This window comes from Neofelis nebulosa, chromosome 2 (genome assembly GCF_028018385.1).
Source record: "Neofelis nebulosa isolate mNeoNeb1 chromosome 2, mNeoNeb1.pri, whole genome shotgun sequence".
NCBI classification, from domain to species: domain Eukaryota; kingdom Metazoa; phylum Chordata; class Mammalia; order Carnivora; family Felidae; genus Neofelis; species Neofelis nebulosa.
The window spans coordinates 124663904-124679256 of record NC_080783.1 but is presented as its reverse complement, the minus strand read 5'-3'; the positions used below and the strand labels follow the sequence as shown (position 1 = coordinate 124679256).

The 15353-nt window shown below is 51.4% G+C and overlaps 1 protein-coding gene and 2 long non-coding RNA genes across 4 annotated transcripts in view; 2 read left to right on the top strand and 1 right to left on the bottom strand.

Moving 5' to 3' along the window:
- The first annotated feature begins 903 nt into the window (after positions 1–903).
- Positions 904–4161, top strand: OLFML3 (olfactomedin like 3). The gene is made up of 3 exons (XM_058716148.1): positions 904–1466; positions 2208–2493; positions 2818–4161. The coding sequence occupies exons 1-3, from the start codon at positions 1353–1355 to the stop codon at positions 3636–3638; spliced, it is 1221 nt and encodes a 406-aa protein (XP_058572131.1). The 5' UTR covers positions 904–1352; the 3' UTR covers positions 3639–4161.
- A 2892-nt stretch (positions 4162–7053) lies between these two features.
- Positions 7054–12574, bottom strand: LOC131504152 (uncharacterized). Its single transcript, XR_009257813.1, has 3 exons — positions 12318–12574; positions 10337–10526; positions 7054–8229 (listed from the first exon to the last, which is right to left on the bottom strand). It is a non-coding gene; the product is annotated as an uncharacterized LOC131504152 (long non-coding RNA).
- Positions 12575–12578: 4 nt separating this feature from the next.
- LOC131504155 (uncharacterized) overlaps positions 12579–15353 on the top strand; it is a 102371-nt gene continuing 99596 nt past the window's right edge. For both annotated transcript variants that reach the window (XR_009257818.1, XR_009257817.1), the window contains exon 1: positions 12579–13665. This is a non-coding gene — a long non-coding RNA (uncharacterized LOC131504155). The remainder of the gene's footprint in view (positions 13666–15353) is intronic.

The window sequence follows — 15353 nt, the reverse complement described above, 5'->3', positions numbered from 1 at the left end:
AGATAGAAATGAGACACATTTAGGGTTTTGGACCGTAACCAAGAGAAATGATCAATAGGCTGTTCTCTCCCATTAGCAGGGAAGTCAGAATACATTTATTTTGATTTAGACTGCAACATCTAGATTTTTCAAAAAAATTTTTTTTCCTAAATAAATGAGCATAAAATGAGTGTGAACTCACTGAACATTCCCCAGTTTTGGTAAGAGAATATACTTGGAAACATTCAGGTAGAAAAGAAAGGCCCTGCTGTTGATCTCACTTCCAGATAATCAAGGATTAATTTGCTGACTTCTCAATGATCTGGGGTTTTTTTGTTGTTAGTTGTTTAAATCTCAGTGATATTCTCTTACTTAAGCTAAATGAGAGAGTTGGGATAACCCCTTGAGTAAGTGGGTAGTCTGTGGGTTAATCTGTGTTTAAAAAAAATTTTTTTTAATGTTTATTTATTTTTGAAAGACAGAGCGAGAGCAGGAGAAGGGCAGTGAGAGAGGGAGAGAGGAGCAGAGGATTTGGGGAGAATCTGAAGCAGACTCCAGGCTCTCAGCTGTCAGCGGGGCTCGAACTCATGAACTGTGAGATCATGACCTGAGCCAAAGTCAGATGTTTAACTGACTGAGCCACCCAGGCACCCCTTAATCTGTGTTTTAATTATGAACACCCCTGTAAATTCAATCCGCTTGGCTTGCTTTGTGGAAAAATTTCCACAGGAGGTGAGGTCTAAGCCATGGTTTCCCTAGGCATCCCGTGATGACACCAGGTGCTTATCACAAGATGGCGCCAATGAGCTATAGAAGAAGGTGGACAAGACTTGACCACTGTGATCTTTTTCCCCCCACCTCTTCCCCTCCAACCTCATCTCCCCTGCTCCCAGCTTCCACTGAAAAGGCAGAAAACAATCCATGCTATTATCACTGGGCAAGGAAAAGATTAATGAAGGATGTTTCTTAAGAAGCCAGCACTGAAAGGAAGCAGGCATTCTGGAGCAGAAACAGAGTTTGCCGAGTGTACTCTGGGACCCCTGCCTCCTGCTGCTAGCTCCTTTTACTGGGTGACTGCTCACAAGGCCTCTGCCCTGGGGTTTCATCTCCTTCCCCTCTCCTGGGGAGCCTACAGCCTAGGCGGGAGGTGGTTAAGGCTTCTGGCTGCTTTACCATTGGGCCATCTGTGTTTGATCAATCCAGGCAGAGAGGAGGGGGTGGGGGAGGTAAAGAGACTGTGAAAGCATTCCAGAGTAGTGAGAGAGATCCGAGATCCAGAAAGGGAGAAGGCACCGCCCCCACCCCGCCTCCGAAGCTGACCGGCGGGCTTGAGTGGAACAGGCACAGGACTGCACGCTCCTTCTCCTGCTGCCATGGGGCCCTGCACGCCTCTCCTCATCTTGTTCCTTTTGTCACGGCTGCGACCCCTTCAAGGACAGCAGCACCACCTTGTGGAGTACATGGAACGCCGACTAGCTGCCTTAGAGGTGAGTGATTCCTTTCTCTCCTGGGCCGGGCAGGAAGGACGCCACATCTCCTGTTGAGTCACCCCGTGTGTTGCGGATCTGGGGATGACAAGATGGGGCTCTGGAAGAAGCTACAGAAAACTCTTACCTTTTAATAAGAATATCCTTGCAACTGCAAGCCCTCCTCCTTCCCCATGTCCACAGAGCAATTCCAAAGCAAATAGGCCTTTGTGTCTTACCCTGGGATTAGATGGAATACAAGGGGGGTGGGGGGCGGGTGGAGGATATAAGGAAATGGGAGCTAGCATTGTGGGAAAGCGTCTCAGGACAAGCTGATGGTTCTGTGAAAGTTGGAAGTTCCCAGAGAATCTGCAGCTCCCTGTCTTTTAAACAGTTTGAAGTCTCTGGTGTTCCCAAGTTGAAGTCTGTTGATTCCCGAGGGGAGAACTGCACAGTGGAGCAGAGACCCCTTCCCGCCCTCACGCACTTAGGCTGCCCCAGAGGCTCAGATGACTCAGTGGCGCTGCTCACAGAGAACATGGGCTGGAGGACACGAAGCGGGGGTAGGGGCCTAGGTGATCTGAGCCGGGCGTTTTGCCCATTTAGCATCTCTGAACATCTGGTTTCCTTTCTGTGGGGGTTGCAGGGGAGTTGATGCCTGGCTGAGTTTGTGCCTTTTCCCGTTCCTCTCTCCCTGGTCGGGCCTCTCCCTGCCTGGGAGTTGTAATCCCTCAGCCTCTCGTCTGGCCTCCATCCCTGCAGGAACGGCTGGCCCAGTGCCAGGACCAAAGTAGCCGGCATGCTGCTGAGCTGAGGGACTTCAAGAACAAAATGCTGCCGCTGCTGGAGGTGGCCGAGAAGGAGCGAGAGGCGCTCAGAACTGAGGCTGACACCATCTCGGGGAGAGTGGACCGGCTAGAGCGGGAGGTTGACTACCTGGAGACCCAGAACCCAGCACTACCCTGTGTGGAGGTTGATGAGAAAGTGACCGGAGGCCCTGGGATCAAAGGCAAGGGCAGAAGAAACGAGAAGTACGATATGCTGACAGGTAAGCGGTCCAAAAGCAGGCCCCTAACACTCTCAGAACCTGTATGTTTCCTTGTTGCTTCCCCTTTTCTCTCCTTGTCCCCCAGTCCGCTTTGGCGCTATCTTCTGGAATCTGCTTTAGGGAAGTCTCTACAATGACAGGTCCATTGCAAGAGTTTCTGGGGACCCAGGCCTCGGTGGCTCCCTTTTTCCTGTCCTCCGTAAGAGTGGAGGCATCCACTGGCAAATGCCCACTGTCCTCCAGATGGCCCCACCCCGGGGTGTTCCTACAATGGGCCTCTAACTCTTGCCTGTATTTCCTTGCCCTGTGCTTTTCTCCTTCCAGACTGTGGCTACACAATCTCTCAGGTGAGATCAATGAAGATCCTGAAGCGGTTCGGTGGCCCTGCTGGTCTGTGGACCAAGGATCCAATGGGGCCAACAGAGAGGATCTACGTGTTAGATGGGACACAGAATGACACGGCCTTCGTCTTCCCGAGGCTGCGGGACTTCACCCTTGCCATGGCCGCCCGGAAAGCTTCCCGGGTCCGGGTGCCCTTCCCCTGGGTAGGCACGGGGCAGCTGGTCTATGGTGGCTTTCTTTATTATGCCCGGAGGCCTCCCGGAGGACCTGGAGGGGGAGGGGAGTTGGAGAACACTTTGCAGCTCATCAAATTCCATCTGGCAAACCGAACGGTGGTGGACAGTTCAGTATTCCCGGCGGAGGGTTTGATCCCCCCGTACGGGCTGACAGCGGACACGTACATTGACCTGGCAGCCGACGAGGAGGGCCTCTGGGCTGTCTATGCCACTCGGGAAGATGACAGGCACTTGTGTCTGGCCAAGTTGGACCCACAGACACTGGACACAGAGCAGCAGTGGGACACCCCGTGCCCCAGGGAGAATGCTGAGGCTGCCTTCGTCATCTGTGGGACCCTATACGTTGTCTATAACACCCGCCCTGCCAGCCGGGCCCGCATCCAGTGCTCCTTTGATGCCAGTGGCACGCTGACCCCTGAAAGGGCGGCACTCCCTTATTTCCCCCGCCGATACGGTGCCCACGCCAGTCTCCGCTATAACCCCCGGGAGCGCCAGCTCTACGCCTGGGACGACGGCTACCAGATTGTCTATAAGCTGGAGATGAGAAAGAAAGAGGAAGAAGTCTGAGGACCTAGCTTTGGGGTTTGAATCTCTCTCACCTCCACACATTTATATCCCCACACCATTTCCTGCTTCTCATTCTCCAGATGTGGGCAAGTTGTGGTTCCGAGCCCATATTGGGAGCCAATGGAAGCCAGATTCTCACAGCCCCTTCGTTTCCTGTGGGACTTTAGATCTTGAGAAATCCTTTCAGAGCTAAAAGAGAGAAGACCCTAAGCGTTCGCTCCTCTCCTGCCTTACGTCAATGAATTTCGGACCAGAGACCACAAAGACCCAGAGCTCTGACCCTTGTATGGGGGCCACCCCAGCAAATGAGCCAAAAAGTATTTCTTGCCTCAGTGTGAGTCCGGGCACGTGGGGTGGGGTGGGGTGGGGTGGGGGGAAGGTGGTTGGGGGGGTGGGCAGAGTTCTGGGAGGAGATTTTTCAACTCTGCCCTGCCTCCCTTCTCCCCTTAGCGCCCTGGAGAACACGACTTTCTCCACGTCGTTTTGTATTGCAACATTTTGCATTAAAAGGCACATCCACTGCTCCCTGCCTGCGTGTGTTTGGGGGTAGCCCTCAGATCAAGTTTCTCCCCATGACCCTCCATTTTCCTCCTCCACCCCATTGCCACTCCTTAAGCCACAGTAGGGACTTGGCTGGGCTTCCTTGCTGAGGGAGAGGGGACTTCTCCAGTTACAGATTTTACTGTGAGGCGCCTGGGGAAGCACAGAATCCCGCCACTTGAGGAGGCTGGGCGAGAGGCTTCTCTCCACACCCACCTCTGATCCACGGCGGGCCCCTCCCAGAGCCCAGAGCCACTCTTGGTGCCACACCCCTGGCCGAGAGACTGAGGCCCGGCGGACCGAGCTTCTAATTCTTCTAGTTCTTTCAGAGGTTTGGGACCAGAAAATGGATTCTAGTCGCCTTGGAGTGCGACTTGGAGTAGGGTGAAGACCAGAGCCCTGAAATGTGTTTCCAGAAGGAACTTCGAGTCTCACTTTGGAGGTGGACTCTGTCCTGGCCCCAGACCCCACTCCCCTCTCCAGCTTGGGGCCGTCCCCAGGGCTCGGTTACACAACCCAGCTTGCTCCCAACCGCTCTGATTTCCCTGCTGCCACGGCGTCTGCGGTTTGGGCAAGGAGGAGGGGCGATGACCATGCCCCAGATGTTAGTTTTCCCAGTTTCCCAACACAGCCCTCTGGTCACCCCCACCTACCCGCTGCAGTCCTGGAACGTGGCTGGAGTCTGTCCAGGAAGTCCTGGACACCTAACCCTTTCCTGCCCTGGCCACTGGCTTGGAATTATAGAAGGCCATCTGGGGAAGGGAGAGGGAGCAGAGGAGGAGAACCCTGGGTTTTGGACTCTTGCCTCCAGGAATGTGCTGAGCTCCAGGCCAGGCCCCACCCAGCCTCATGCCCCCATTCAGCGCTCAAGGCCATGTACGTGTGATGGACAAGACCTTGTTGCCTTTATGGGGGGGGAGCAGGCCTCAGGAAGCTCTGGGAGTCCTCACTGTGGGGAGGAGAAAGGAGCACATCTTTTCCCTGAAGTGCACCCGCTCCCCCACCCCACGCCCAGGATAGGGTGGATCAACCAGGGCCCTGTGATCCTCCTTTTGTCTTCTTTTCTTCTCTCCCCGGGGCAGAGCTGCCCCCTGACGTAGGTTGGTGAGGAAGGAAAAGAAAGGCAGTGAAGCACCTCACAAAGGCGCTATTGTGGGGAGCCCGGGGCGGGAGGGGGGCTCTCTCCCATTCAATTCTCTCCTAATGTGGGGCTGGCAACGGTAATCACCGCCTGTCACACACGGAGGGGGCTGCCCACGGAACATCTGGCTCCTGCATGCGGTGCACAGGGGGGCTGTGGAGGAGACGGGGAGTTCTCACTGGAGGCCTGGGGAGAGGGGGTCCCCGCCCAGCGGAGGGGCAGCGTGGCACTGTCGCTGTGTGTGTGCGCGTGCGGGTGCACCTGGGGAGGGTGGCCTCCTTGCCCGCGTGACACCGCGCATCAGTGTGATCGGAAGCTGCCAGGGGCTGGGGCCGAGTCTGTGGAGTTACCTTGCTGGGGTAGCAGACATCAGGAGTGGCTTTTGGAGGACCCTGAGGAGAGAACAGCTCTGAGACGGCGTGTAAATGACATCAGCCTGAGGAGCAGAGTTTAAAATCCCGGTCCTTCTGCCTCCCCCGTGTGGGCACCTGTCTTTGGGGGCATCTTTCTTGGCCTGAATCCTCAATGAGAAAGACAAAAACAGCCTTTTTTTTTTTTTTTTTTTTCTTTTGGCTTAAATTTTCTTTAGAAAAGTTCACTCAGACTTTTCTGAAAGGGCAGAAATCTCCGGGGCCTTGTCATTTATTACTTTTTGCTTTTTTTTTTTTTTTTTTTTTTTGGCTCTTGTACAATAGCTAGTGCTATTTTGGAAGCGTTTTGGAAGGTGAGTGGAACTGTGTGGGCAGATCCAGTGAACTGTCCAGATTCATTAAACTAAATTATCTGCTGCTCAAGGAGAGAGGCTTGGTAGCTGAATCCTATCATCAGACACCAGCCTCACCGCCCCTTGTCGGACCCTCCATAACCCGTCACGTGGCAGAGACAGGTGTGACCTCTGGTTTGGGTTGAACCAAAGAGAGTGGAAAGCAGAGGTCCTAATGGGGGAGAAGGGACTAAAAGCTCAAAGAGTAGCTCCACATTTGCCTCCGACACCTGGCCCTACGACGGTTAGCGGCCCAGGCCTCCAGGTACAGCTGTCAGCCCAGATGGGTGGTCTGGACGTTGCCCCCATCACAAGGCCAGGTGGAGAGGGCTCCCCTTCCCCTACTCTGGCCCCCAGTCTCCTGCCCTAACTCCCAAGCTCTCCGCTCTGTGCTCAGTGTCTTCTCCTCCCTGGTGCTGGTCTTCATGTCTGCCTGCCAGAGAAACCAAAGTGATCGTCTTGCCATTTTCATCAAGGATGAGCCAACGTTGCGTGAGCCCTGGATGGCGGGGAGGGAAGCACAGAGATGTGAGGATGAAGCAGTTGATTCAGCTCTCGGGGCTTCCTTTGGGACAGGGCTGTGGGCTAAGCAGGAAGCAGAGCCCTTTGGCTCGTCCTCCCCAGGCTCAGTCCCGCTCCATGTGCACACGCCCCTTCCTTCCCTCAGGCTCCTGGGATCCTCCCCCAACAGTGCTCCCGTTCTTTACCTGTTCGGGTCAAAACCCGCTCATTTTGAGAGCTGCTGACACTCCTGATCGTTCTCCCAGCTTTCAGGATGGCTCTCTTGAGGACCCGCTGTCCGGCCTGTCTCTGGCTGCCTCTGCAGGCAGTGGTCTCCAGTGCAAGAGCTTTTTCTGTCAGAGGGCAGGCCAGGGGGTCCCTCCACCCTTAGCCCCTATCAGCAGCTGCCGCCTCTCCTCCCTCCTCCTCCGCCCCAGCAGCCTGGACGCTCTTCCCTTGCTACCCCCCTAACCCCACCAAACCAACGCTGATGAGCTCTCCTCTGCCTGCCCTTTAACTTCTGCCCTCACAATGCAGAGCTTAAAAGATTAAATCTTTATTTATGGATTTAATAACGCCACAGAAGACTTATAAATGCGAAGCCAATGTATTACTTTAAAGGGCAGACCTCTCAGCACCGTCTCTCCAGAACATGGGTGCTGACAATATCTAGAGCTGGACACCTCTCCAGAGCACTCCAGCATGACTTTTGGGGGTCTGCCCAGCCACCCAAACTCTGCCTTCTCTGAGAATGGACACCCACACTCCCTGGCCTTAGCCTTGTGGCCCCAGGGGAACAAATCACGTTGTCTCCTGGGGATTTAGAATGGCAGCTCAGAGATGTTAGATCTGAGCAGGTGTTTGGAAGCATCTTCGGCCCTGCTACCTACCAGAGGCAGCGAAAGCCAGACTACAGAGAGGAAAGATGAACAGGGTGGAGACTGGGCGAGACGGCCGCTGAGTGATGGCCCCCCCACTCCATCCCCCTGTGCTCACAATGCACTTCTAGCCTGGGTTCTGCAAAATGCCTGACTTCTGCGAAATGCCTGACTTCTTTAAAGAAACACCCCCTTTCTTGTTTGTTTTTCTTTTTTTAAAAAAAAATTTTAATGTTTATTTATTTTTGAGACAGAGAGACAGACCGAGCACGAGCAGGGGAGGGGCAGAGAGAGCCAGAGACACAGAATCCAAAGCAGGCTCCAGGCTCTGAGCTGTCAGCACAGAGCCTGACGCGGGGCTCGAACCCACAAACCATGAGATCATGACCTGAGCTGAAGTCGGAGGCTTAATCTACTGAGCCGCCCAGGCGCCCCACGTGTTTGTTTTTCTTTTCTTTCTTTTTCTCAAGTTAGTATGAGTGGGTTTCAATTTCTTACAACCCAAAGATGATGCCTCGTCCTCCCCTTACCTCACCACTGAAAACACTCACCTGGTCTAGACTGCTGGGCAGGTGGCCTTGACCCTCCAGGGTGTTCTTCCCCGTCCATGACCCAGAGGACGCACCAGAACAATGAAAGAACCTGTGTAGGCCTGTGATGCCTTCTCCACATCACCTTCCAGATGGCGGGGCAGTGCCCCTTCCCTGCTGTGTTCATCCATGGTGGGCTGTTTCTGTCTCCAGCGGAGCGCTGCTGTCCCAGTGTTCTCTGCGGCAACCCTGCATGTTAGAAAGAGCACAAACTTTAGAGTCTGGTGAGCTTGGAGTCCGAGCTCCTGGGATCAGCATCAGGCTCTGCCACTTACTGCTGTGATACCTCCAGCAAGTTACTTAATACCTCATCTATAAACTAAAAATATCTGCCCAATAGGATCGTTGCTGCGAGGATGAGAGGTTATATACATGGAAACTCTTTAGCAGTGTGGACAGTCAGTACAGAGCTCTGAAACCCCACTTCCTTGGGGAGGCTCTTGGAACCTGTTCCACTCCCACCTGAAAGAGTCAGGTGCCTCTCCTTTGGGCCCCGATTCACCTGGGCACATCCTCATTGCGGCCCGCCTCACAATGTATTGTATCTTGCTCATCTTTGTGTCCCCGGGACGTAACACAGAGCCCGGCTCATAGATGGGGCTCAGAAAAATACTAGTACAGTTTCCCCCACCCGACTGTGAACCCTCGGAGCTCTGGGCCTATTTGTCTCCCAACTCGGGACCTCACGCAGGAGGGGCACATCCCCAGCAAGCGGTAAATGTCCTCGGCAGCATCTTTCAATTCAGTTGGACAAAGACAAGCTACAGATAAAAACTGAAGGCAGTCTCCTTCAACTGCAGATCACACAGGACTTCCCACAGTGACAATTTCTCACTCCAGCATCTAAGGGGAAAGTCTCAAACTAGGCCAGTGCATCTAAGCCCTGTGGCCACAGGGGAGGAAGGCAATAAAACCACAGAAGGTAGTGGGAAGACCTTTCTTGTTCAGCATCTGGTTCCTGGTGACGGCTCTGGAGTAGGTTATGCTGCTCACCCTTCCCCCACCGCCCCCCCCCCCCACCGCCCAGCCTGGCCCCTGCTGCTTGCCCCTTACTTCACCCCTGCGAGCCTCCGTTTCTTCACTCCTAGAAATGTGCCTCATAGTACCACTTCACAGATTATTGTGAGAAGTAAATGAAACGAGTCTTGCAAAGCAGTGCGCCCCATGCCTGGCACATAGTAGGTGCTTGGTAAGTGTCGTTATTGTTAGCAATGTCGTCATGATTGCAGGAGAGTCTTCGCAGAGAGCAATGTGCTCGTGCATTTTGTCTCCTTTGATCTTTACAACAATTCTGAGATAAGCTGGTCTCAGGAGCCAAGGGGTTTGTCTAAGTCCACAGAGCTAATAAGTACTGGGGCAGAACCTACGGTTTGGAGGCTGTGGGAGGAGTGGAACCAGCTGGGGCTCTGAACTCAGGCTGAGTTCGAATCCTTGCTGTGCAACTCCATAGCCAGGTAAGCGTGAGCGAATCCATTCTCTGGGCTTCAGGGAATATTACCCACCCCGGAGGCATGGATGAGCCCATGTTTTAAAACAGCTAAGAGAGGGGCGCCTGGGTGGTTCAGTCGGTTAAGCGGCCGACTTCAGCTCAGGTCATGATCTCGCGGTCCGTGAGTTCGAGCCCTGCATCGGGCTCTGTGCTGCCAGCTCAGGGCCTGGAGCCTGTTTCAGATTCTGTGTCTCCCTCTCTCTGACCCTCCTCTGTTCATGCTCTGTCTCTCCCTGTCTCAAAAATAAAGTGTTAAAAAATAAAAAAAAAATAAAAAAACAGCTAAGAGAGCATCCAGGATAATAAAGATGCTTAACCCAAGCTCATTCCCCGGGGCCGATTCTTGCTGTCTTATCATGGGGAGTGTGCTGGTGGCCATCTCTGGTGTTACAAACCATTTGTCTGGATCCAGTGGCTCTCTGACTGCCTTCTCTCTCCATTTGTACATTGTCTGTAGAAAGACATGCCACCTGTTGCCCAACCATAGATCTCTGCATTACCAGTAACAGCGGGGTTGACAGATATCCTGCACCTGCCGTCAGGGAAAAAAGCAGGGTGTATGGAAAAAGCACCCCTTTTTCTCTGTGCTGAAACAACTCTGCCAGCGGCAATGTGTGTGTTTGGTGTTTAGTTGTCTTTTTTTTCTTTTCTTTTCTTTCTTTTTTTTTTTAAACACAGTACTCCCAAGCTGCCTTTTTCCTTCGACCACATTTTCTCTCAAAGATACCTTTGAGCTGTTTCATAGCTGTTCAGCATGTGTCCCTGGTAGACATCACTATTGACTTTTTTGACTTACCTTGCTGTTGATCTTGACAGATCCTTCAATGCCATTTTGGTTGTATCGGGTCTTCTGGATATTTATTGCTGTCCAGTTGCACATGGTTTTTGTTCTGTAGCTGCTGAATGTTGTATTCCAGATGGGTAAATCCATGCACTTGTCAGATGCATGGACTGTTCTGGACTGTTCTCCACCTATTTGGCCTGCCCTTTTGGAGGAAGGAAGATAGTGCAGAGAGAGCCCAGGGGTGAGGAGAAGACCCTTCTAGTGGGTGTGATTGGTCCATGGGGCTGACTGTCCTACCCCTCTGCTCCTCATCAACTGTGTGACCTTGAGCCAGACACTAACCCCTCTGAGCCACGGTTCGTTCGTTTGCAAAACAGGATTATGGGACCTGGATTACCACCTCTTAGGATTGTTGAGGTTCAAGCCCTAATACATAAAGCTTATGTGTTGGGACCTCTAGGAAGGAATCTTAGGAATCACTGAGTTTGGCTCCGTCATTTCACAGCTGAAGAAACTGAAGTTGAGAGAGCCTTTTGAAGGCAGGGAATGTACCTCATCCATCTTTCTATCCCTGGATCCAGAGTCAGATACTTACTAGGTGTTTAATAAGTACCTTGTAAATGAGTTGAGTGACCAGCTCATAGTGACATATCTATGATTTAATCTCTCTTGGTGACTCTGTTGTTATCAACATCAATTCCTACTGTGCTGCTCTGCCATGATGCCTTCAGAACCAATTAGGCTGTAACAGAATGTGGCTACTATGCTTTTCCGCTTAATGTTTCTTCTCTTACCTCTCTTTCTGTTACCTATCGGTTCTTCCTGGAGAACTAGATTGGATCCCTTAGAGGAATCGGCATCGCTTTCTAATTGGCTGTTCTCTCTAGGCTGGAGCAAGAGTGAAGGGCTTTGAAGGATTTAAAGTTGGTACCTTTATGGGAGTCACAAGGAGCGTTGCAAAATATTCCGCAGACCAGAAGCACAGCCTCTTTTAAGCTGGAAGTTGTCTAAAGTCATCTGGTCTCACCCGCTAAAGTCATGCAAGTATTTTCTAACTCACTGCACCCTTTCTAGTGCCTTCTACGCATGGCATGACTAGTTTACTCAGTGAAGCAGGTGATGGTAGTGGCTGGTAAGGGCCGAGGAATGCACTGGCTTCTATCCCCTGGAATCTCTATCCAGTGACCTGGATTCTTAAGTACTTTTCTCTCCCAGCGTAAGGGAGGTAAACACACATGGATGTGGATTTCTCCTCTCGTTTCTGATTATGACCTAGTGAATTCCCTTCTCTTGTTCTCTCTGTCCTTGCCAGCCCTCCTGAGTCCTGATCAAGGTGAAATATTCTTTACTGTTATAAACTAGTAAAGGTATCCACACTAGTTTAATAATAATTCAGTAGGTAAGGGGAGAAATAGGGGAAATGTTAGTTGTATCATTGGATTTTAAATTGAGATAGGAGTAATCTCGTTTAGACAAATTTCAATAATCAATTGAAAGCCTGTAAGTTGCAGATAGATTACCAGCCGTAAATTGGGATTTATGTTCTCGGGGTTTTTAATGAGGGCAACTCAGGCAGCTCAGCACTCGAACTGATTCACGTCTGGAAAGCACCAGCTGGCTCAGCCTCGCCGCGGGCAGTGCAGCAGAAGGGCACGGAGCAGACATCAAGTTCAAGTTGTGGGCAATATCAATACCTCCCTCCCGGGGATGGTGTGATGACTAAATGAGATCATGTATGTGAAAGGGTTTTGTAAATCATAAAGCATACAAATGCCAGCCGCTCACAATACCTGTTTCAAAATTAGCATCAGTGTCTCGTGTCTGTGCCGGGTTTTGGGCAGACAAGGAACAGGACAGACCGAGGAGCCTATCTGGCAAGGAGCAAAGGGATGCTGTGCGGATGAACAGTCGTAATTAGGGGAGTCGATTATTACAAACAAAGGGAACGTGTAGGTATCCCAGACTCAAAAAGGGAATATGAAGTCTATCTTACCTGGACCCTGTATGGGATTGAACTGCTGTAAGTGGTCATCAGCAGGCAGGAAATACAAAGCCAAAGAAGGCATTCAGAGTGCATGGTTCGGAACACCACGAGAGAGCAGAGTGAAGCCCAAAGCCTAGTTCCCGGAGCAGGAAGAAAATCAGGGTGAGATGCAGGTTGGAGTCAGGAAGGCCATTGAGAGACGCTGAAGTCTGAATGCTGCCCATGTGAGAGGCAGCATCTGTGGGAACGCTTCAATGTCAGAGCCAACTGGGACAGACGATTGATTAATTAAAAATGTTATGAATATTGATGCAGTATTTACTATGTCCTACATGCTTATTTACAATATTGAATAAGACAGATATGGATATGTCTTCACAGCCTGGGGACCGGTGGGATAAAGGGATGAATAAATAAACAGGCAACTATGTTACACTGTGGTGGGATTATGGGATAGGAGGACCTTCTGTCCTAGCCTTGCTTGGGGGAGGGGTGAGGCAGTTTCCGGAGGCTCCTCAGCCTGAGCCGGAGGGACACCCAGGCAGGCTCCTCCCCACACCATTGCCACTGCTGTTGCCATCACTCAACTGGACCATTGCAAGAGGCTCCCGATTGACCACCCTCTCCAAGGGTCTCTCCCGGCTCCCACACACGGAATCAGTCACTGTATGTCACTATTTGTTAATGGACCCATCCCGCCGGATAAGCTGTGAAACTGCCCCGTCTGTGGGGAAACAGCCCCTCGAGAGCCAGGACAGGAACTTCCCCTTTATGGCGTCAGTACCTAGAGCTCAGGGAGTGCTTGTGGAAAACAGGCATAAAGGCCCACAGAGAGAAAGGAGGGTCTTTACCGTCCAGGGGGCTGTCCTCTCCCCGCAGGGATGTTCTCCACGAGCTGGAGAGGCAAGTGTCCCAGACATGGGGTTTTTTCACAGGTGTAAGCTCTCCAGAAGCAGCCGCTCCTCTCCGGAATGTGGAAATGTGCCAGAGGCCAGCTGCCTGAGGGCCAGAACCCAGAGGCGATCTTCTGTTTTGCACGCCATTTTCTTTACAGCTCTTCCGGGGACCTTGCTGCCAGCCCTGCATGCCCTGGGGCCCAGATTCTCTGGATGCCCCCACAGTTCACACGTGCCCTGGGCTGTGGCTTCTGCGGGGCACCCACCTCTGGGCTGGGCCACCACAGAGAAATAATAAACAGCAGCACTGCTTCCAGAGCCCTCTGCACCCGCAGGGCACGGTCTCACTTAACCCTCGAAACTACTGGTCCCACCAACAAGTATTTAACGAGAGCCCGTTTGCGCTGGGGGTCGAGAAGGACACGGTGATGCATTTTGTGCTTCAGGAGCTGACAATTCAGGTGAGGTGGGGGCACGGGGTGGGGTTACAGGTAGGATGGTGATAATAAGGCACGCGTTTCCCTCGGCTCCCTAAGACTGCACGGGTGGTTGACATTTAGTACCTTGAAGGGAGGGTGCTTCATAAGAACTCCAAGGAGGAAGCGGTCATACTTCCATGAGGGAGATTTGAAGAGGCTCCATAAAAGGAGTGACGTGTGAGGTAGGCCTTGGAGGGAGGGAAGACTGGACATCAAGAACGTTCCGGGAGGAAGGACTAGCGCGAGCAGAGGTGTGGACTATGAGAACATAAATTGCCTCCAATTGTGCAACAGGTTTAAATCCAAAAGGCTTCAGGGATTTTGGTTGATATCAGGTTTATGCAAGCAGGTACTATGAAGTGTGGCTGCTCCAAAAGATGGTACTTCTTAGGCCGAATTAGTGGAAGCCCAGCATTAGCGTGCTGGGGGGAAACAGTCCTGTGTCACTCCGCTGTGGGTTAGGCCGCAGAAGCAGTGTTCCCTTCTGCCCTAGGGGAAGACGATATTTAGAGTTGCTATGACTTATTAGGCACCTGCCATGTGCTAGGCTCCTGTGAGATGTCTGCATGCATTCTTTTTTGTTTTCTTTCAAATTTTTATTTAAATTCTAGTTAGTTAACATAGAGTGCGCTGTTGGTTTCAGAAGTAGAATTCAGTGATTCATCACTTACATACAACACCCAGTGCTCATCACAAGTGCCCTCCTTAATATCCACCGCCTATTAAACCCACCCTCACCCTCCTCCCTCCATCTTCCCTCAGTTTGTTCTCTGTCTTTGAGAGTCTCTCATAGTTTGTTTCCTCTCTTCCCCCACCCAGTGTGTTCATCTATTTAGTTTCTTAAAATCCACGTATGAGTGAAATCATGTGGTATTTGTCTTCCTCTGATTGATTTATTTTGCTTAGCATAATACACTCTAGCTCTATCCATGTCATTGTAAACGGCAAAATTTCCTTCTTTTTGATGGCTGTGTAACATTCCATTGTACGTATACACACACACACACACACACACACACACACACATATATATCTTCTTTGTCTAATCATCTGTCAATGGACATTTGGGCTCTCTCCATAGCTTGGCTATTGTTGATAGTACTGCTATAAACATTGGGGTACAGTCATTCTTTTTTTTAAAGCCTAAACCCTTATTTATTTATTTTAGATATAGTGAGCGGGGGAGAGGGGCAGAGGGAGAGAGAGAGAATCTCAAACAGGCTGCACACTCAGCATGGAGCCTGACATGGGGCTCAATTCCATGACCCTGGGACCATGACCTGAGCTGAAATCAAGAGTGGGATGCTCAACTGACTGAGTCACCCAGGTACCCTGCATGCATTCTTTTTATCCCCAACAGCAATCCTGAAAAGTAGATGTTATTATCTTCCACTTTACAAGTAAGACAACTGAGGCTCCAACAGGTTGTCATGGGCCAAGTTCATTGGGCAATGGAGTAGCTCACACCCACTGAGAAGGCCTATGGGAAATAAGAGCCCTGCCTTCAAATGTCAGAAAGGTCACCATAAGGAAAAGGGATAATACTTGGCCCCAAAGTGTGAAAGGTGCTCTCAGTACAAGTTAGTTACACAAAAGGAGAGAGTTCCAAAAAGAGAGAGGAAATTATAGTCAGCCCTGTGCCAGAATGTTTTGTGTTATCTTTGGTGGTA

Bases quoted from the DNA above. Each gene is read 5' to 3' on its own strand.
- OLFML3 (XM_058716148.1), top strand. From the start codon at position 1,353: ATGGGGCCCTGCACGCCTCTCCTCATCTTGTTCCTTTTGTCACGGCTG. The intron at 1,467-2,207 runs GTGAGTGATTCC...CCATCCCTGCAG, and splicing joins GCCGACTAGCTGCCTTAGAG to GAACGGCTGGCCCAGTGCCA. The intron at 2,494-2,817 runs GTAAGCGGTCCA...TTCTCCTTCCAG, and splicing joins GAAGTACGATATGCTGACAG to ACTGTGGCTACACAATCTCT.